Source organism: Uranotaenia lowii, chromosome 2, assembly GCF_029784155.1.
Source record: "Uranotaenia lowii strain MFRU-FL chromosome 2, ASM2978415v1, whole genome shotgun sequence".
Taxonomy (NCBI): domain Eukaryota; kingdom Metazoa; phylum Arthropoda; class Insecta; order Diptera; family Culicidae; genus Uranotaenia; species Uranotaenia lowii.
The window spans coordinates 262,091,231-262,114,884 of NC_073692.1; the positions used below are offsets into that span (position 1 = coordinate 262,091,231).

The 23,654-nt window shown below is 38.4% G+C and overlaps 1 protein-coding gene across 1 annotated transcript in view; it reads right to left on the reverse strand.

Moving 5' to 3' along the window:
- Positions 1 to 23,654, reverse strand: part of LOC129742580 (optomotor-blind protein-like) — a 216,777-nt gene that overhangs the window by 33,297 nt on the left and 159,826 nt on the right. The window contains exons 5-6 of the mRNA XM_055734497.1: positions 12,981 to 13,127; positions 12,804 to 12,880 (exon numbers count right to left, since the gene is read on the reverse strand). Of these exons, the coding sequence (XP_055590472.1) occupies positions 12,804 to 12,880; positions 12,981 to 13,127 (224 nt within the window). The remainder of the gene's footprint in view (positions 1 to 12,803; positions 12,881 to 12,980; positions 13,128 to 23,654) is intronic.

Consider the following 23,654-nt stretch of genomic DNA (forward strand, 5'->3'; position numbering starts at 1 on the left):
AGGGCAATCGAGAGTAAAATCAGCCATAACTCCATTTTCCGAAGCGTTTGGTGACTCAAATATCCTTTATTTGATTCCTCAGAAAAAATCACAGTAGATAAGCCATTTGATTTAAAATTTTAATGTCCGAGAATTCCTTTTTTGAAATATTTAAAAACATTTAGGGGAATTGAGGTTAACACGGCCATAACACCATTTTCCTATGCGTGTGGTGGAAAAAATCACACACTTTAGGTCTCATTTACTCCAAAATTTCCCAGTCCAAACAAGCTTTTTCTGAACTTTTTGCAAAATGTTGGGAAATTGAAGTTTAATAACTTTTTTTTGAGGATGGTAGAATTAAAGTAAACTGAATCGTCAAACTAGAGAAATTTTTCTTAAACATCACCGAACAAAATTAATAATTGAAACTCCGAAAAAAATCATAAGATGGTACGAGCAATAACAAAAAGATATTAAGGGTAGAAGGGAAGTAAATATGTCAAACAATCATTTCTGAACGTTTGTTCATCAAATTATACGAAAATTGGTGAAATCTCATATTTCTTAACCAAATGTCAGTTTGTTTGTTTAATTAAATCAGCGTGAAACGATAATTCCCAGTTCGGGCTTATTTGAACGAGGAAGCGGAAATTAGTAACAGTAATTTTGTTTCTTTTGAACACATGAGCTTGTTTGCGATTTTATCAACTCTACAATTTTAAATAAAATTTCGATCAAAATTATGTCTTTCGGAACAATACTTGGCACAGACAAAAAAAAGTTTCGTTAGCTTTTGTGTGATTCACGCAAATCAAATTTTACGACTTCTTTTCTTCTGCTATTATGATCACATCTCTATATAGGATTGTTAATAGGGGATATTCAGGTAAAACGAACACCGTTACAGTCTTGTGTAGCTGGGCAGATTAGGTTGTTTGCTATCACATTAACCTTTGGCATTAGTAAATTTTCGTCATCTATATGCATTGTTTTTATAGCAATCTAAAGCATGTTTGCAAAATACACCGTCTTAAAATGGTTGGGTAAAACGGAAACTTTGTAAAAAAAAGTAGATTTTGCTGGAAAATATCGATATAGAAGCACTTTGTTTTGTTTATTAAGCATATGAAATTATTATTATTAATCCAAAATGGAATCAACTGGTCCGAGTCCAGTCGCGAAACAGTGTGGTTTCCGGAATCCCGTTTTTCACACGCTGTCATTGTAGTTTTTGAAATATTGAAAGTGTCCGTTTACCCGCTGTGTCCGGCTTACCCGACTTTTCTCTAGTTATAATGGCTGATTTTTTTTTGTTTTAGTATCTTCTCTAGTCACGGCCTTCAAAAGGCTCGGTTAAAGTTACGTGGAGATAAGGAAACTAAATTTGAGTCTCATCAAACAAACCTTCAAAGCAGACAAAATGAGCTGAAATTTGAAACAAGTGTCTTCTGGTAGTTCAACAAACAGTTCGAGCAAAAGTTCTATATCGGGACATAACGATTTTAAATGGACCCTAAGGAACATTTAAATGGCTTTGATATTTACAAAAAAAAATAATAAGATAATGCAGAGATAATGCGTATTATTGCAACAATCAAATTCAATAAAAATATCCACAAACTGCAATCAGCATGCGGCAGTAGGAAAATAAACTATTTCGAGTCACATCTGATAGTTCCTTACATAAAGGAAAAACACCACCTGCTAGGATTCTCTCTCACTACTTCTTATTCAATGAAAATTACTTCTAGGTATTACTTACTCGATTAGCAAAGCTTTATTCATGCACGCATAATTTCACAAAAGGTTTGAATCCGGAAAATAAACGTGCCAAGTTTCACTTCCTTCAGAGAGAAGTAAAATTCAAGTTATTTCACGGCATACACCCTTTTGGTAAAGTACGCTCGTTTTAGGTAAACGGTTGTTACAAAACCATGTTGCTATGATTCCATCACCGTTACAAGTAAGTTTCGTACGTTGGTACAGATTGTTGTTGCGTAGCAGGTGGGGAATCCATATCGATAACGATGTGTTCGTCCATTCGTTCTCCATCCAAGTAAGCGGATGCGCTTCAAAAGACCAAGTCCACCCCAAACCGGCGTGTTGGTCCATGTTCTTCGGGGTTACATCAGTCCCAAATCACTCGCTTGTCTTGCTTGCTAGCCGACCTAGACTGATGGAGCTGAAGGTAGTCGTTCTCCTTTTTTTCGGTTACTTTGCCACAATCAGCGCTACTACCACACATAACCCATAACGGGGCGGTATGTTTTTGTGTGGGAGTACCTGTTTAAAATTCAAACAAGCTCCAAACAGCCGTCGTCCTCCCCATTTCCGACATGGTTTCGGTTCATTTGGAGGATAGCTTCACCGGTGTGTTCAGAACTCTTCAACAAGGATGGTATGACGATGTAGCTTTTCCGTCAGCCAGCCAGTAGGAACATGGTGAGGCGATGTTCATGTTTGGTCCGGGACGGAAAATACCCACACCTTCGCAAATGATGATGATGATGGCCGGGGCAACGAGCTTCCACTTTCTGGAGGTGCTACAACCGTTTTTCTGCCGCGGTTTCTACGCTTTTTAGAGTTCCGTTTATCCTGTGTAAGGCGAACGAGGAACCATAACAATGGGATTCTACTCCCTGGTGGTGTCTAAATTACAGGGTCTCCCTTACCACCGACACCCTGGATAAATCCGGGTTTAAAATTGGTGTGGAAGTTAGTGTGGATGGGGAAGCTCTCTCTAACGAGCTGATAAGACTCGAAAGTGTGAGGAATATAGTCACCCAAATACTTGGAAAGGATCGGACGTTGATTTGAAACAACCCAGACATTGTGAAATTGTTGGACGAATTTTTTGAGAAAAAATTTAAAATTCGGTATTTTTTAAGTTTTATCAGATAATCGTTTCTGTTTGAAAAAAAAATCAGATAACCTCATAGAATTTGACAAATTTAAACCTCCGATAGATTCCGATTACATCAAACAGTAAGTTTGCAGTAAAAAAGAACGAATTTGTTCTACCAGTGCAGTGTGTTGTAGTATGCAAATTGGTGGCAAATTAAACCACACCCAAGATATATAAGCTTTTTCCATCGTCATCGCCAACATCATCAGCATCACCCTGATGATCGAAGCCAGAGTCATCGTGATGGTATCGCTTTCAGGATCCAAGCGTTGTACCAAGTATTTATCCATCACCACGACCGTTTCTTTTTTGGTCGGTCGTTAGCGATTCTCGCGCTGGACTGGCACACCATCACACCATGAATTTTCCGCGAACTCACTCAAAAGTGGGTGTTTCCACGATTTTCCGTATGCTGATTTATGACCTCGGGGAGTGTGCAAAAACAGTTTTCCTCTAGTGTCTAGTGCTGCCCGCAGTTGTTTGAAGGTTGAGCACTTTCACTACTTCAGAAGATTCCCGCTTCATTCGCGAGGTTTTTCGAAACACTCGCGGGTGGTTGGAATCCGTTTTGCCCGAAGGATAATTCCCGAACGGTGTGATGATGCCAACGCCATTCCGAAACCAGTGAACCCACCTCCCCATTTTTCCAAACTTCCGTCTACATACTGGCTTGATCTCGACTGGGCTTGGGCTGCCGGAAACAGGAACTGTTTCGTGGGCTTTTGACTTTCTCGCTGAGCGCGTCCATAAATTTCCATTCGCATAAATTTGCATGCCTTTATCGGCGCGGCTCAAAGCGATTCACTTGCTCTGTGATCATTGATAACACCACACATTTTACGTCCTCCCACAGAGTCGTTGACGGGCGAACATTGAATAGCTAAATGAATTGAAAATGCGTCACACAATTTGCAGTTTTCACCAATTTTAACAACAGGTTGAACAAAGTAGGCCCAGGTAACATCCGCGAAAAAAGTGTTTTCCATTTCGATACAGATGAAGAACATTTTACCATGGCACTCTGTGCCTTCGAAGCACTCGAAGAATTTCATTCTGCACAACACTTGAATGCGTTCCAAACATTTCAACACGATTCTAAATTGAATTTCACGTGTTATGAAATTCCACAATTGTGTTGTATCTTGAACGAAGCAAAAAACTTATAAATTCAATTCTGTTGAACGTGAATGTTTTTCGGTCTTTCGAAGTAAAGAACCAACGCCTTATCAGCCTCGAGAATTTCCTTTATAAACACCCACTCTAGAGTTGTAAATTACACACTAGTTAAATTACGATTAGCACCCTCTTTTTTGGTGTAGCAGCAATCAGCAGAGAAACGCGAAATGTTTTGAAACGGAAAAAAGAAAAAAAAAAGATAACTACGTTGTTGTAAATTACCTCAGACAGGCGCTAGGAACGCCCCCAACCGGTAAGGTGGCTCGACCTCCGAAAATTCTCCCCCTAAGGCTGGGCCAAGCCAGCAGATTATGTATGAACGTGAAATTCCTAAAACATGCACAACACGACGGCGAGTTGTATGCTTTCCAAAATAAAAAGGATATGCATTAGATTTCGTGCCTTGTAATTTTCACATTACCATCGGTGTTTACTGTGTAGTTATTTTTTTCTCCCTTATTTTACCTGTGAGGGTGGAGAATCGGGATAAAGAATATGTGAGTTTTTTGTTCCTTCTTCTTCAAAGTCTACAGAACAACCTCACACGTCCGCCTTGTTGTTTCCTATCGGGGTGGCTATAAATATTTATTTATTTATGAATTCCACTACCGATGTTCTGAACATGATTGCACGGCTGCTCCGGGGGTGCTGATATTTCCACATCATTATAGCGCTCGGGAAAACTGCACCTAGGCGTATAACAACATCGGTCTGTCCATCGATTTCTGGATGTTTAAAGATAAAAATGCCTGTTTGATGCTTTGGGTGATTTACGAATTCAGCTTGTGGTATAATGAGGTAAAAATTGGGTGCCTTTTTTGCCAAAGGCGGAAATTGTTTGGAATCTCTCATCTTGGTCAAAATTTGGTACATGGTTTTCACTCGAAGACCTACCTATTCAAGAGCAACCCGGGTCAGTTCATTTTTTCATGCTGGACAATGCTTCAGACACCCGCCACAGCTTACTTCGCCTGAAGTGAAGGATAAGCAGGATTTTTGATTGATTAACATTGGCGGTCTAACAATCGCCAGTGCAACAAGTTTCTTGAATATGAAATATCCGACAAAAGTAGCTCTGGGGTTGAGGTAGTGCAAGGAGCTTGAAGTTCAAAAATAATAATGAAGTTGCAATAGAGAAAGAATTATTTGCATTTGGAATGGTAATGATCAAAATTCCACAACTCACAAATTGAATTAATTCGCTCATTTTATCTCTCTCTGAGCACTGGTTTCTCCCATTGTTACTCGAACCTTCTCATTTTCCCACACAAATTGCCACAACTTACCACAATTTCGATCGTTGGCTGCACAATTTTTGTGATCATTGACGTATCTTCTCCCTTTATTTCAGTTCCCCGGTAATATGCCCCATCTACAAGAAGGGCGACAAAAATACCGAGCAATCACGAGCTGTTCCGAATCTTACTCCGCCGTCTAAGGCCACAAGAAAACAGATTTGTTGGAAGTCATCATGGCCGGCTTTTGGAGGGACGGTTTACAAGGGTCCAGATCTTCACACTACGGCAAATCCTCCAAAAATGTCGTGAATACCAAGTTCCTACGCACCATCTATTCATCGACTTCATAGCCGCATACAAAACGATCGACGAGCTATGGACAATCATGGACGAGAACGGCTTTCCGGGAAGCTGACCAGAATGATCAATACGACGGTGGATGTAACGCAATGCTGTGTGCGGACATCGGGTGGATTGTCGAGTTCATTCGAATCGTGCAGGGGGCTTCGACAAGGCGATGGTCTATCCTGCATGATGTTCAACGTGGTGCTAGAAGGTGTTTTTCGACGAGCGGTGAGCGAAATGCGGGATACGATTATCTGCTTTGCCGACGACACTGATAAAGTCGACAGATCATCTGCGATGGTGGAGGAGATCTACCGCAAACTGGACGCGAAGCAGAAAGAATTGGGTAGAGATTAATACGTCCAAGACGGAGGATATGCTGGTCTGCGGATGCGAGACCGACCGAACCAGCTTGTCCTATAATAACAAGGTCACGATCGACGGCGACGAACTGGAGATGGTCGAACACTTTGTCTATCTCGGCTCACTGGTGACCGGATACAATGACACTAGCCGTGAGATCCGGTGGCGAATGATCAGCGGAAGTCGTGCGTACTATGGACTCCACAAGCAATACGTCCAAGACGAAGTAGATGCTGGCCTGCGGAAGCGAGACCGACCGAACTCGCTTGTCCAATAATAACAGTATCCAGAAGATGGTGAAGAAAGGTCGGATACGCTGGACTGGACATGTTGCGAAAACGCCAGAAGACTGTCCTGCAAAACAGGTATTCGTTGCGAGTTCGGTAGGAATGAGACGAGCAGGGGCGCAACGAGCGAGGTGGTTAGACAAAATAGAGCGTGATCTGGCGAATGTGGGATGTCCAGGGCTGGTAGCGGTTTGACAATGAAAAAGTAGTGACTTTAGTGACCAAAATTTGAAAAAAGTGACCAAATAGTGACTTTGAAGACCGAAAAAAGTGACCAAATTGTGACTATGTAGAACGAAAAAAGCAACTTTGAAGTACAAAAAATGTGACCAAATCAGGCCCGTGCGAAGGGGAGGGGGGGGGGGGGGGTTTAGATGGGTTTCTAAATTCAAATTAAGATAAAAATAATAACAATACCAAAAATAAAAAAATTGAAAAGGAAAGGGTTTTCTTACACGGTTTGGCACTCATGTTCAACACACAAACTAAAAAAATGACTGATAAACATAATTTTTTAAATATATTACAATGAATGTTTCAAATTTTCGATAAGTCAAGAAAGTAAGAAATAAATTAGTTTCAAAAGAATCTCTTAGCTAATTTAAAATTGAAAAAATCTGAATTCCCAAATAAATGTCCAATCTTGTACAAAACATACCATGAATGGATGTTAGGAAAATGATAGTAATTGTTAATTTTTATTCATCTATATTTGGAATTCTTTTCCTCATTTTCAACTGGAAGTTTAGTGAGAAATTTCGCTGAATTACCGATTACTGAATAACAAATGAATTTTGAACAGAATTTATTCAATGTTCGATGGTTTAATTTAATTTGATAAAAAGAAGAATATATATATAATTATTTTAAAAGTGACAGTTGTATAAGCCAGACATAAAACCTTTAATAAAGTAAAATCCTCCATTATCAAAATTTCATTTTTGAAGCTTAAATAATAACTTTATGTTCAACTACACTGACAAAGAAATGTTAGAAAATGAGTAATTACGTGAATAATAAAAACTGATGAAAAATTAAAAATAATGAGTTCGAAACTTTTGTTATTAATATTGAAAGCACAAAACAAATACAAAGTTAGTTAACTCTGCGTATTAAAATTATTTTAAAGTTACTACTTAGAAAAATTTTTCAAACTAAAAAATATTAATAAATAGTTTTTAAATTTTCAATCGCAGGTTTTTAAGCTTTGAATTACAAGCTCTGAGTATTTTGTTTCATTTGAATAAAATATTGGGTCCTGAAAGAACAGAATGTTTAAATTATGTTTTATTATTAAAAAATTGGAGGTAAAGGCTTATGGTTGAAGAACACGAAAATTCAGAATTTAAAAACAAGGAAACAAGGAAACAAATATGTCTTAAAAATTTAAAAAGTTTGATAAAAAAAATCCGGCAAGTTGATTAGAAAATTGAAAAAAAACTGTACAATAAAATTCGATAAATTTATTTGAAAATTAAAAAAAGAAACAGTATGGAAATAAAAAAGTTTAGTTTTTAAAAACATTTCAGGAGGAGTTTTTTCAATAAACATGTTTCACTATAACCATTTTGGTGCTTATTTTTTTTAAATTATTGATCTGGTAAATATTGTCCTAAACTAGAAATTTTGTCAAATTCGGCCAAACACATTTAGTTTTGGTGATAAAGAGTTTATTACTAGTAAAATCAAACATTGATAGATAACTGATTATGATTTTTGACATCACAGCAGAAAGCGTAAAAAAAAACTTGATTCTATTTAAAGCTCATCAATTCATATAAATCTTTTATTTTTGAGTAATATGTTTTTGATTTGAGTTTTATAAAAAAAAGTGCAGAAACTTCTGTTTAGATTTTTAATTATTTTCAAAAGTCATTTCAATGACAAAAGCTGATAGAAATATTGCATCCATAGATTCAGGGAACCCAAATTAGTTGAAATTACCGTTTAAATTCATTGCACCTAAGAAAAATGTATATTTTGTGGCCATGTGTAAATTTTTAAAACCCTTTTTTAAGTATTTAGAAGAACAAAAAACACGAAATAAAATTGAGTATGAAATTGTTTTTTTTTAAGAATATTTCATATCAACATAACTGTCATAACAAAATGACATAAAAGATTTTTTTAATAAAAAAAATGGTTCGTTTCAATTTAATTCTTAGTAACACATCTTAATAAAACCCCATTCTAAAAACGAATAGGGTTTTTGTATATAAAGTTTTGAGTTCCAATGCAAAAGGTTGATTGAACTAAAAATTAAAATCTACAATCAAAGTTAGTTTCAATTCATGAACGTCAAATAATGTCGTAGATCGAAATGTTTCAAGCCAAGGGTGATTCATGCCGAAATTCCGCCGGAGGCGAAAAAAATTTCTGACAGACTGATTACTAGTTCATTTCATTATTACTCTTTCATTGGTTTATTTTCGGTGAAAAAAGTGACTTTTGGTGATAAAAGTGACCATTTTTCGGAAAATAGTGACTTTAGTGACCAAATGATGAAAAAAGTGACTTTTTAGTGACTGACTCAAAAAAAGTGACCAAGTCACTTAAAAGTGACTTGCTACCAGCCCTGGATGTCCGAGAAATTGGAAAACGGTTGCCATGGACCGAGTAAATTTAAGGAATTATGCTTGTCAAGTTATGTCGTGAGACGGTATACTATGAAAATAAAAAAATAACATATGAAAATGGAATATACTAAGCTTGCCAGATTGCCCGGTTTTATCCGGGTTTGCCCGGATATTTGATGCAAAATTTCGAGAAAGTCCGGTCCGGCCCGGTTGCCCGGATATCGTGAAAAAAGTCCGGATATTGTCTGGTTTTTTTCACAATTTTCACAAAAAAAATCAAAGTTTTTGAGTAAGTTTCAGCAAAATCGATTATCGGTATGGAAATTTTCAACGGTTCTTTCAAATAATTTCGCTGATTTACTTTTATAAACCTTTAAATATTTAAGTGTTCCAAAAAATTATTGGAAAACCGCAATTACATTAATAAAATATTAATTTCGATTTTTTTTGCATTTTTTTTGCTTTTATATATAATAACACCTAAATTTTGCCCGGTTTTTGCCAGGTTTTTGGATTTGAAAAATTGAAATCCATGCCCGGATTTTGCCAGGTTTTTTTGAAAAAATGCCCGGAATTGCTAGGCCCGGATGGTAGTGAAAAAAATTCTGGCAACCTTAGAATATACTGAGTGATATTGAGAGGGCTACTCTTACGGACATAGTGTACGTAAAGCGAGTCTAGGAGGAGTTCCTTCAAAATCCGTGAAGGATTCGACATCTCGAAGGATTTATCAGGATCCAAAAAACACCAAAGCAGAGGCCAGCCTGAAGGGTCTGGAGTCCAGAAAAGTTCGGTTGGCGTGACGATTACTCTATTCTTCTTAATGTTCCATAAAAAAGTTGACAATTGGAAGAAATCAGGGATCGATCCGTAGAGATAGTCCAAACCCCTAGCTCAAGTATTGTATTCGAGGCGATTCAGCTAAAAGTGTGAACCAGGCTGTGGTTCATATGCGTGAGTTCGACAGCCCAAAGAAGTAGTCTCAGAATCTGCAACTCGTAAGGCATCTAGCACTGAGGTCAGGATCTCCGGTTGGAGGTATTATCCGGAAGAGCGACTAGGAAGAATCTGCCAACCAAAGGGTGCAGCTATGTCGCAGAAAACATACATGAGCACGACTTTGGATGCTTGAGACCTTCATGGTGATTTGAGGGAAGTTGTTTGGAAGGAGTTCAGTAACCATCAGCGCCAATAACACCCCGTTTCTTCCAAAAGGAGACGTGATTTGCGTTGCGATTAGCTGAGGGTTGCTTATTCTGAAGGTGTTAAGATGTTACAAGTGTCTTGGTATAGCTGGTAATCAATTGCTTACGATATTTAGGCAGAGATTCCAGAAAAATCACAACACAATGATGATAGTGATGGTTGGGGCTGGAATCACCCGTGTTGGCCGAATTTTACGGGTTTTGTTCCAGGATCTGTAAATATTACAAAATAAATCATACCGGGAACAAGTGTATGATTTATTGTAGTCAAATCTTGGGTATGTCGTCAATTTGGTTCCATAGTTTGAGGATTCCAGCAGGACTCGGCACCGAATAACAAAGCGAAAAAACACAACTTTTAACTGTAGGGGATTCATTTCGAGCTCGGAGTGACCGGAGTTTGCTAGACTTAGTGCCTTTGAACCTCGGTGGTTGAAATAGCTTGGATGCTGAAGAAGAATCTATTCCGCATCATCTATCACCATTTACATCCTTCTGTTCATATCAAAAGTGAAAATGAAGAATCGTCCAGGATTTTGAACTTTCTGTACTGGCATCTGTTCTGGAATAACACTATGCGCTCAGCCCTATCACTCTTTAATATCTTCCTCCTCAAAAAAAAAATCAGGTCCTCCTAGAATGCGAATATATTTCCAAACGGGGAAAGATGATAAATTTAACCAACATCCTCCTAATAATTGACCGCAAATTTCGGATATCCATAACTCCAGCTGAGTGTGAAAGCAAGAAAATCAAATCCGCAATACTTCCTTCTGGTCCATGCTTCACACCGGGAAATTATTTATCGCTAGTTAGTTGGAAACTTTTCGCCCGACTCCGGGAACAACTGATCCCGATAATCGCTCCCCCAAACAAATCTCCCGTCGAAATAATGCCCTAAGGCCGCTCTGGCACCCCTCAGATGACGACTGCGACGAGGTCGATCATTTGAAGCGAACCCCCCGGGGGCCGAAATTTGTGCAAAAGAATACAACAAGCCAGTGTGTCCGGTGCGGTGGTTATCCTTTCGGTTTCCCCCGCAACGGAAGCTGAAGAAATTGTTCCGGAAGCGGACCGACAACCCGGTGGCGATGCGATGGCAGAACAAAAAAAGAGTAACTTGTCGTCCCGCCGACAGTTGCCATCTGTAGTCGGTCATCGGATTCAGAACCATCCACAGCAGCAGCAAGGCAGCAGTAAGTTGTCGGTGGTTCGGGAGAAGATGGCAAAAAAAAATCTGTCAACCGGGCGAAATTCCAGAGTACCGAGTGGCGGTAACCCAGGCGTTACATAATTTATCGCTCTATTGTCTACGTGTTGTTTTGGACGGGAGTCAACGATGTTCGGAATCCCTCAGCTGGATTGCTATTTGTCACCCCCTTGTACACGACGATTCCCTGATTTGGTTGCTCTGGCTGGGCCGATGGAATCTTCTCAGCGGTGACAGCAGCGGCAAGTTGACGTGGCGACCTGTTCCGGATGAGTTGTCGGAGCAGAGTCAGCCAGCCAGCAGCGAGTGAGCGAATTAATTCAATTGATGTTTTGTGTAATTTAATTAAAATTGTCGCAGGAAGACAGCAATTTCGCTTCGCCAGCAAACGAGACTAGGCAGGCGGCGATCGTCAAATAGAATTGCAAGGCCTACTACTGTGTGAGGCCGTCCGCTCCGGGTTGTATATTTATTCATATTAAAGGGAAGATGACCCCACGCGGTGTCCAAGATTTCAGCAAGCGTTTTAGTCTTCTTACCTCGGAAGAGCTGTCGTTTGAGCATGGAATTTGCCACCGCCGCCCGCCAACTTGGATGTACAGTACCCATTGAGAGGGGTTAATTATGCATATCGTCCGTCCGTTCGGGAAAAAAGGGAAACAGGGTGCGTCGTTGACGGGTTTTCCTGTGGAATTTCTATTGTATGGTGCACAAAACGCAAAATGCGACATATGCAGCAGCAGAGCAGCAAGAACAGGTCGTTTGTGAAACCGCAAAAAGTCGTGGTTCGGTGCACTTCTTTTGTGGTTTTGTAGCCCATTTGCTTACCTCGCTAGCGCAAGTGAAAATGCATAAGAAAGTGTATTGATCTTTGGAGGAACTGTTTAATTATTTGCGTTATCGTACCGCATCCAATGACGGTTGCTTTCTCGTCAATAATAAAAACGGGGTTGCCCACTACGTAGTCATTGGACTGAATATGACTCTGTTTGGTGCATGTGGTTAGTTGGTGGTCGTTATAAATAAACCGTCAATAAAGCTAAGAATTGAGCTAGAAGACGCTAGATGTCTTCTAATGTCATATTATTTAACCTTGAAATAAAAAAAATGTGGAAACATTATTGTCGGATTCTTCTGAAGCATCTTCCGGACAATCACTTGAAAAACGTCTGTTACTGTCAAAATTCGTTAATCAGTAGACTGCTTCACGAACATTTGTAAGGCCTTTTACACACTCAACTTAAACCATTAATTTACATGTATATATCGATCAAAATGTTTAACCATTATTTCCAATTATTAGCTTCTGCTATTGTTTATCTGTATCCTACAATTATCAGGAAGATAAAACAGTTTAGACAACAGGAAACTTTTAATTGTAATGAGATTTATGAAATTATGCAAATATGTTAAATTATTTTTGTAATGTCCTAAAACATATAATTATCCATCCATCAGAATTGCTCACCCGGTTGGGCAGTAAACAAGCAGTCATTCTATGGTCAGGTATACTCACTTCTTTTCCCGCTTGCCAGCGCCGGTATCACGAAATCCTTTCGCAAAGGGATTATTATCTATTTTCAATTGCGTTATCTGTCATGAGGAGAAAAAATTAAAAGAAAAGTACGAATTAGAATACTTGAACAATAATAGAAGATTTTTCAACAGGTAGAAACTAAGCAAGCCAACTTACTTTTTCATTCTGATATGCAGTTACGGCTATGAACTCGGTTTCCTTGAACACGTACGTTCGAAACGTCGAGTACGGGAGCTTTAGGATATCGTTCGCTCGGACTAAATGAAATCTTGGCTGGTACTTGTGCATTGAGTTGAGGATCGTCTGAAAGGAGAAAGAAAAATGAAAAAAATGTTAATATGATAATTCTCAAAGATTTCATTTTAAAGCAACGATCATCCTTAACCAAGGTAAAATCGAAGTATTAAAAGGTGTCCACGATGAAATTGCCACACTATGTAATTCCTCTAACTTTTTAACCGTTGGGTAGAATTTAAAGAAAATTTAGGTGGATTAAGTTCATAGTGCATTGTTTACATCCTGCAAGTTTTAAAGTCCTGTGATCGAAACTCACGCAAATGGAGTCGAAAGAACAGCTCGTGCGTGATAAAATCTTGCGCATTCATCACGAAAACAAGGATCTCTCTCATAGTTCCACCGCTAAAACGTTGAAGGAAGTGAAGGAAAAAGTATTCCGTACAACACCGAAAATCACAACCGCGTAGTTTGGGCCTTCAACCAAAATCCAAACGCCTCCGTTCGGGATGTGGCTAAATAGCTGCATCTAAGCCGAAGTTTTGTCCAGAAGGTAAAAACTAAGGCTGAGCTTCGAATGTTCAAGGTACAAAAGGCTGCTAATCGCGACGAGAAGCAGAACAAGTCCGCCAGAACCGTGTCAGGAAATTGAACCTCAACATTCAGACGAAAGTTGAATGCTGCATCATGGACGACGAAACATATGTGAAGGCCGACTTCAAACAGATCCCTGGCAACCTGTTTTTCACGGCAAAGGATAAGTTCAGCGTTCCGGAACATGTCCGCACTCAGAAGATATCCAAATTTGAGAATGAATTCGTGACCCAGGGCACGATGAACGGACAGGTGTGCATGAAAAAGTGCCTCCAGAAGCGACTGCTTCCTCTCCTGAAGGCCCACAACGTCCCAATCTTCTGGCTGGATTTGGCCTCATGCTACTACACCAAGGACGTGCTGAAGTGGTAAGCGGACAATAAGGTCCATTTCGTGCCGAAAATTTTCAGCACTCCCAACACTGCGGAGCTCCGCCCCATCGAGAAGTACTGGGTGATTATGAAGCAGCACCTTCTTAAACGACCTAACGTAGTGAAGACAGTCGAAGAACTGACGAAAGTATAGGTTTACATGCAAAAAACGGTTGATTCACAGATTGTGCAGAATATTATGGCTGGAGTTAGGCCAAGGTGCGGGCACTTGCGTATGGACTGTAAATAAAATACGAGTAAAATGGTAAAATGAAGTTTAATAGTTTTTTTTCAATCTCTGAAAATTGGATGGCACTGGAATGAAAACTCGAATTTTGCGAATCAATTTTGTGTGTGGCAATTTCATCGTGGACACCCTTTACGAAGCTGCTAAGTCTTATTTAGTCAGTTGTTTGTAGTTTCATATAATTCTAAAGAAAGATGAAAGATCATGTCCATCATGTGCTTGTACGACTTCGTGATAAGTTGATGGAATTCCTTAGAGGAAACATCGAGTTTTTATGTTTGTGGAAATAAGTTTTCAAAAATTAAAGCCAACGAGAATAGTTTGTTGAATAAGCGATAGATATTTTTTCGAAACTTCACTTATTTTGAAAGGTGATGATTACTTAAAACGAAGAAGGGGTACTACCCCGATTGATTGCATGAAACGAAGAATTCGACAGAAAATGATTTCGCAAAAACCTTAAACTTCCACGGCACTTAAATTAATACGGCTCCAATGTGAAATTTTCAATTAACGAGCTACTCAGGCTCAATTTCCGTTATCAAACGCAGCGGAGATAAAGTTGTTATTTTTACAATCGAATTTAGGTACTTAAAATCTCGGCGGGTGGGCATCATCGGTCGCTTTTCCGAAGCATTTTTCCTGCGCTGAAAGATTTTGGCGACGAAGACGACGTCCATTGAACCAAATTTCTTCAAGGTGGGAGGCCTGCTCCCTTTGCGACCGACGATTCTGGCCGCGCGAACCTTCGTCCAGGCAGACTCGACCGAAAATGGCCGAAATCTCCGAATGGCCGCATGGTCCCGGCTGGTGGCTGAATGGCGATTGTATTCCGATGACATCGTAAAATATATTATTTATAGCCGTGCGGGATTCGACACACACTGGGAATTAAATGCGAATCGCGCGATCGATAGAGGAAATTCCCTCTTCATAAAAAGGTTTTGTTTTCTTTCCGTTTTCGCGGCGTTTTGCTTGCCTCAAAAAGCGGAAAGAAGTAATAATCCGGCACGAAGACGCGCGATTAAAACGAAAACAATCGTAAAAGCTACAAACGAATCAAGCCGTGGATGGTGATTTCGTTTTTCGGAATCGGGAGAAATAGCCAAATTTTTCCCAGCCTCCTGGAACAAGCAGAGGAGAAAAAACCAAAAAAAAAAACGACCCCACACATGGCGATGTTGATTAAGGCGACGACGCCATGGCCTGCTACAAGTCGTTTGCCGTAGAGTCCGCACCATTTTTCATCTTTACTCCACACACTGCTCCCACGCCTGCTTAGATTTGATGTTACCTATCCCCGTCCTATCCAGTAACAACAACGCCGATGCTCGTTATGCTTGTTCTTGTGCTCTTCTATTCGAGAGTCGCTAACATGTCTAGTTCCGTTCGGCCGGCAAATGCCAATAAGTGTTGGGAGGCAGTTCACCAGAATCTCCCACGCATCCCGGACGCATAGCCAACACAAGCGACTGATCTCCCCGCCTACTGCGCGTTGTGAAAAGATCAAGGCCTACGCATAATCGCCCGTTTAGACCCCATCGTTGTTTGGCCTGTTCGAACACACACAAGACACTACTAACTAGCTAGCCTAGAGAAGCTGATACCAAGAAAGGGTACGATTTATTATCCACGCAGCATACTCCTCCAGGGGAGCTCCGGAACTCTAGAGGTAGAAAAGGCAGCGGCGGAAAAAGCCGCCCCTCAAACTAAATTTGATGGCTGGTGGTGCTGGCCAATTCGTTTCGGCCACGGCAGTCAGTCAGTCAGTCGGTGTTTGCCTATTTTTTGGTAATTGATTAGAGCATAAAAAGTGGTTTCCGCGGACTTACCCACGGGCATCGTCGTCGGATAGAGAATTGATTCATCAGAAACCCCCAAGACTCCCTTGCCCCCCAATAATTCTCTGGCAGTCTGGGGAGCATCTCCTGTCCTCGTTGGCCTCTTGTTTGTTTTTAGTTTGGACCACTCACTGGCTGCAGACTCAGCGCGGGGTCAGGCAGGGAAAAGCAAACAAAACCAGTGGTTGGCGATTTCATAAATTATCTTGTTAAGCTGTTCGGTTTTTTTCTAATGCTGCAGCAGCAACTAAACACAACACATTCCACGATTGACTCGCGGGCGAAACTTGCTGGGTGGTGGCTATTTTTTTGTATTTGTATTTTGACTTGTTCATTTCTCAGTTTGGCTTCGGCCATTTTGTATCGATTTTGTTGTTCCATCAGCGTGCTGCGGTGGCGGTGGTTTGTTGACGTTGTTGCTGGTGCCCTGTCAACTTTTTGACCGGGATCGAAATACAAATTTCACAGCCTGCTGCTAGTCAGTGATTGTGTTTTTCTTTCGATTTTGTCGGTCGAGCATTGATTGCAAAATTCAACGTGATTTGATTACACGTCGCGAAACTTTACGAGATGTCGTTCGCTTGGGTCGAATTCTATACCCGGTGACAGCACACCGGGGAAAGCCAGCCAATCCGAGTTGAGCAAATTAGCAATTAGATGATCGTTGAGTGCCGCAATGTATTGTATGGTTCAATCAACAGAAACTGACGTTTTTTTACTTAGGTTTCTTTGTTTGCCTTCATGTCGGAAGACTTCATCGCAGTAGGAAGTAGAAGGCACTGTCAGAGTGCTTTCGAATTGCGTCAGGTCCAATCTTTCGATTCAATTGACGCAATACACTATTTCATTTTGACGTTGGTAAAACAGTGTTATTAACTTCCGAGAATAAAAAAAAATCCAAAGTTTTTTTTTAAAGAATTATAACATCTTATTTGTAGGTTTTATTTAGAATTGATTCTGTGGTATCTATGTTATATTGCACATGTTTCAAGTCATAAATGTATATTTGAAAAAGGGCAAGGCCTTAAACTTCAATGTGGAATGCATGTATATGCACGTATATGCAAATGCTAACCAATCTAGTATTAACGACCTTCAGCACAGTAGGGTTCACCCAATCTTACGAAACCATACCGCACATAGAAAGTAGACTGGCCCAAATTTGTATGGGATGATTATTACAACATTTTTTTCAACGCGGCACCCCTTAGATTGATGCATTTAGGTGAAGAAATGACTTATTTAAAATTTGTATGGACTGGACTGGATTTTAAATTTGTATGGAGATTTTCGGCAAAATGTATGAAAAATCGACATAATTTCACTCTTTGTGTTCTCAGATATGTTTCCAGTATGCTAGAAAAATCAGAATTTCAGGATTTGTGTTTCAAACAATGACTTTTTGTTGAAGATTGTGACGCGATACGAGTTGACTGTGATGAGTTATTTGCAACTGAATGCGTGATTTTTTTATTCGCATTTCATCGATATATCGTGAATATTAGTAGTGGATAATTAGTACTAACTTGATCGCATTGTCACACAATGAGAATAGCAGGTAGAAAGTTTGTGTCCTCGGCAAAGTAGCTTATTTCATAACAAATATCAAGAACGTCTAAATGCTTTTCTCGCAACTTTACCGAGGACATAAACTTTCTATTTGTAATTCTCATTGCGTGACGATGCGATCAAGTTAGTGCGATTTTTAGCCCATACACGCTTCACGATAAATCAAAGAAATGCGAAAAAATCCACACATTCAGTTACAAATAACTCATCGCAGTCAACTCGTATTGCGTCACAATTTTCTACAAACTTGTTTGTCATTGTTTGAACTACAATTCCTGAAATTCTGAGCTTTCTAGCATACTGAAAACATATTTTAGAATACAAAGAGTGAAAGTATGTTGATTTTTCACACATATTTCCGAAAATCTCCATACAAATTTCAAATCCTTTGCGCCAGCTCGTGCTTATTCCAAATGACCTGAAACCTTCAGAAAGTCAATTTTTCACCTAAATGCCGCAACCTAGCGAGTGCTGCGTTGAAATAAAAGTTTGAAAAATTATCCCATACAAATTTGGGCCAGTCTATTATCTATGTACGGTAGAAAAAGTCTAATAATAAATTCGGAAAAAAGACCAAAAAAAAAAATTGTTTAGTCATATCAGATAAGTTTTGAAAAGAGGATTGGATAGTTAAGGTTTTTACATTTGAAGATTTTCAAAGTACGAAACAAATAATTTTTGACAAATTATTAAAGTAGTTTTTTCAATTTTTGACAATCGAAATTTCTCAGATTTTTTTGCACTTAATTCAACTTGCACTGGATTTTGAGTACATATATTAACGCAAAGTTTTCGCAATAAATTTACCCAAGAAGGAAAAATATTTATCAAAACGATATTATGGTTATTGCCTTCTTTCCTGTTCGCTTTTAATCCTCACTCAATTTTCCGTTTTCTTCTGATTAGTCTTCCTGTAATTCCTAAAAAAGGAATGTGATGCAAAAAGGATTTCACAAAAATAACATCAATGTTTATACTCACGTTTATTCAATTCAAAATTTTGCTGAATCTATTTCCATGATTGTTTGTTTATCTTTTGGTAAAAAGCCTACTTTGAGAAGGGATAATGCTTAATTCGTTTAAATTGATGTTTTGAACATCGATACCTTAAAAATCGCCCATGGTACAAAGGTAACGTGCTCAGCTTTCACCAGGAGGGCTCAGGTTCGAATCCCCAAGCAAGTGGCAGTTTTTAGAGTAAGTATGAAATATATTTATGGAAAAGGGTAAAATAAACAGATTTGGTTGGTAAGTGGTAAGGTTTCAAAATAATTAAAAAATGTGAATGCATTGTTTTGTACTTTATCTGTTTTATTGAAAGTTCATGCAAAGGCTGAATAGCATTCTACTCAGCTTTGGATATGGAACATGAAAGTGTGGATATGAACTTAAATTTTCAGCTGAATAGAATGTTAAACAGGGCAGGGCTGAGTAAGCTTTTAAAAATGTTTTATGGAACTTTTTCATACCGATTTTAATAGTGTAATTTCAATAGCGTTGCCATACTTTACACAAATATGATAAATATAAAACGAAAAGTATATTCAGAAAATTTACGCGGACGCTTGCGTTTACCACCATTATTTTTACTACGAAAGCTCATACCAAGAAGAATTTGAATTGAACTACCAAACAACTAAAATACAAAATTTTGTTGTACACACTCACAGCAATCGGCAAAATAACCGAAATACTTATTAAATTAAGAGAACTATAAATCTCCATTTTTCAAAAATAGCAAACTATTTAACCCTCATCCGCATTAGATTTCATTACCCTAATCAGCACTTGTGGTGTCAATTTGACACCACAAGCTCAAATCGTTATAACTTTTGGCGTGTTGGACCGATTTAAACAAAAATTACATCAGAAGAAACCTTGTAATGTCAGTAAAATATGTTTAGAACATTATATACAGCTAAAGTTACAAGTTTTTTCGTTATTCAGCATAAAAGAAAAAAAATCCGAAAAAACATGCCTCACGAAAACTGCTGTAGTTCATATGTTACACGTCCAAAAAAATATTTGCCTTATGCATATGAAAGCTGAAGTTAATGCCTACATCATGAAGACAAGAAATATTTTTTTTAATTTTTTTTTAATGAAATGGTCACAAAAAGTTCAAAAAAGTGGTCTAAAAACCTACTTTTCATTTGATTGCTAGTAAATACTGTTTGAGCGATGGTAGAGTTTTAGAAAAAATATGACAACAAACTTTATTAAAATTCTAACATTTTGCTGTCTTTAGATTTTTGATGCAACAAAAATTGATATTACTGGAATTTTTCAAAGTTCACTTCTTTGCGCAATTTTTTAACAAATTGAAATTTCATCTGTTTTTGTGGTCCACCTTCAGGTTGTACCCGGATTTTCAGTGCTTTTACTTTGTTTGGACCAATCAAAAGTATATTCATTGAAAAGCTAATTTAATCTACATTCTAGTGAGGTGCAACAAATCACGCTGTGAGATTTCACAAAAATATGAAAATTATAAACGTAAAATCATTCCTGAATTTCTAGAACTAGCACCGCGTCCAGCAAAACGTGTTTGTTTGCTCTCCGAGTAGGTACGGTGGGTGGTGATTCGGGCAGAGAGCGAAGCCGACAGACGAAATATTGATGCGTGTCGTAACAAGCAAATGCAAACTACTAGCAATAGAATATTTACAACCAAGAAATGCACGACACGCATCGTTATTTCGTCTGTCGGCTTCGCTCTCTGCCCGAATCACCACCCACCGTACCTACTCGGAGAGCAAACAAACACGTTTTGCTGGACGCGGTGCTTGTAGTTCTAGAAATTCAGGAATGATTTTACGTTTATAATTTTCATATTTTTGTGAAATCTCACAGCGTGATTTGTTGCACCTCACTAGAATGTAGATTAAATTAGCTTTCCAATGAATATACTTTTGATTGGTTCAAACAAAGTAAAAGCACTGAAAATCCGGGTACAACCTGACGGTGGACCACGAAAACAGATGAAATTTCAATTTGTTAAAATATTACGCAATGTAGTGAACTTTGAAAAATTCCAGTAATTTCAATTTTTGTTGCATCAAAAATCTAAAGACAGCAAAATGTTAGAATTTTAATAAAGTTTGTTGTCATATTTTTTTCAAAACTCTACCATCGCCCAAACAGTATTTACTAGCAATCGAATGAAAAGTAGGTTTTTTAGACCACTTTTTTGAACTTTTTGTGACCATTTCATTAAAAAAAAATTTCAAAAAATATTTCTTGTCTTCATGATGTAGGCATTAACTTCAGCTTTCATATGCATATGCAAATATTTTTTTGGACGTGTAACATATGAACTACAGCAGTTTTCGTGAGGCATGTTTTTTCGGATTTTTTTTCTTTCATGCTGAATAACGAGTAAATTTGTAACTTTAGCTGTATATAATGTTCTAAACATATTTTACTGACATTACAAGGTTTCTATCAATGTATATCAATAAGTTTTATATGAAGTTCACAATAATTCAAACGACTTAAATAGATTTTACTTTTGTGGTGTCAAAATGACACCAAAAGTCGGAAAAGGAAGTTTTTTGTCCAGGCTTCCAGGGTTCGTCCATAAAAAAAGTAAAGATGCAATATTGAAGAACTTTTGAATTCATTTAGGGTCCCCGAAGAAATTTTTGTATTTTGAAGCTTCTGAAAAAAGTTACAAGCCTTCAAACTTGCAATGGTGTCAAAATGACACCCTAATGCGGATGAGGGTTAACTGAAATTATTTTGATAAATACGTACTTTTTTGCAAATATTCTCAAACACAAAGTTTTATATCCTTTATATCATAGATTTCCCTATGAGACTTTATTTTAGCTTTCTGGTAGGTATGTAAAATAAGATCTTTTCTCAGTTAGATCAAAACGCTACAAAGTCTTTAAGAGTTTCTGGCTCGCTTGAATTTATAAAATTTTTAGTGTGTATGCTATGTTCATATTTTGATGAATTGAATATAATAAAAAGTCTTTCAATTGAAGCTTAATTGGAGAACGGTTGTCATGAACCGAGTTATTTGGAGGTATTATGTATATTAAGTTTTATCGTGAGACGGAATTCTGAAAAATATCAAATAAAAAAGTGGTCGATACCCAAAAGAAGGTTCTGCAAACTTTATGTGCTATTAAACTCGCAATGAGTAGGCTTTTTCTTATTTGAAACACTCGTGTATATTCTTCCCATTATCCCAGCTGAGGGGAATAATCTCAAAAACTGCTTTCGATTCATATTATTTACATTGATCCTCCGACAAAATCAAAAATTTCGAAAACGAATTCTCGTATGTTACCCAATCCAAATGACGGACGCGAGAGATGATGTGCCGTTTATGATAGGTGACCCGCAAACATCTCGCATTTCCTTTCCGATTTTGGTCACGAATCATCGCGCGACAAGATGAGCAACGACGAGTCATTGCCTGAGTCGACCGGTTTCCGATACCTGCCTGCCTATAATAGTTCTGATGATGATAGCAGCCGGAATCTGGTGTTGATTGGACAATTTATTTATTACAGCTTGGATTGGCCCCTTTCATCGGCTGGCTCTTAGGCAGGTAGCCTCCTTAAGAGGAATCAGTCGGATCAACCTTGTCTCGGGTGTTTGTTTTTTTTTGTTCCTCTCCCTCTCAAATGTGGGAACCATACTCTTTTGGTGGTCCTTTTCGAAGTTCGATACGAGGTATGAAAAATGCTTAAAAATTTTGTGGGGTGTTTTATTGGTGAGGTCTCTTAGAGAGCTGCTAATGAGACAAGTCGTTTCGTGTTCCTGGCTGAATATTTTGGAAGCAAAAACCCTGTAACCTACCACAGTCAAAATGAATGAAACTAGGAGCTGAATTAATTAAACTTTTGAATATTCAATAATGTTTTGTGTCGCTGGTGATGATAAGTCGATAGATTTATCAGATGAAAAATGGAAGGTTTTTTGGGTTGGGGGTTCGTCGCTTGAAACATTTCCGTTGAAGTCTTCTAAGTGACTGAATCATCGGCTTTATTGATGCTGTTAAGAGACACTATGAAGTGTCTGGGAAGTTTCGGGTCATTTGGTGCTTCAAACCGGATAAGAACTCCTTTTTTCGCCAAAGCTTTTAGTATTACTGACTGAATAAAAAAACAGTTATCTATTCAACTTGATATAATAAAATAAGTGTAATTTTTTCATCCTAGCTAGAACACTAATGAATGAAAATTAGCGCTCAAAAAGTTGAATCAACTTTTTCATTGCCCTCCCATCCTAAAAAAGAAGGTTAATTCTAATCGTATAACCTTTAATTTATCTCCAACCATAGTCGTAGATTTCCTACCGTACTTAGCTCATTCGGTTGATTTCATTTCTTCTAGCGTCTTCCCACCATCTCCTGGCACCCCTAAAAACATGCCCCAGGCAACACCAGGCAGGTTTTATTCACCATAACCATTTTTGCTACTGTTTCACTGCGCGCGATACAAGCCAGCCCACACCTTCTTTTCTTTCTTTGAACAACGTCAACGTGTGCTTCATTTGGGTCGACCATTAGGAAAGTTTTTTCGATTTTCATGAATGAAACCTCCAAAGACGACTCCATAACAGTAGGTTTACATAGGTAGTAGGTATGAATTGAAGAAAAAAGACAAGAAGAAACACGCCGTCGAAAGATAAAAGTAAGCAAATGGAAGTCTTACTGAATGGGATTCCTCGGCTTCACTTATCATCTCACCCCGCCACCTCAAGCTCATTTGTTAGGACTCGCGGCTTAGCGAACACTATTTGAAATTCGCAGCCTGGCTTGAAAAGTTTGGATGTAGGCAAAGAGGTAGCAGCCGCGCAACTCGCCTAAGTCAAAACTCTTGAATGAAACTCTTGAATGGCTGAATGGAAAATGGGCAAAGTCGGCAGTTTGTTGTTTATTTTTTTTCAAAAGCCAGCAGCTTCAGCCCATAGCGCAATAATAATGCAGGCGTGTAGTGTTAGTGGTTTGTGACTT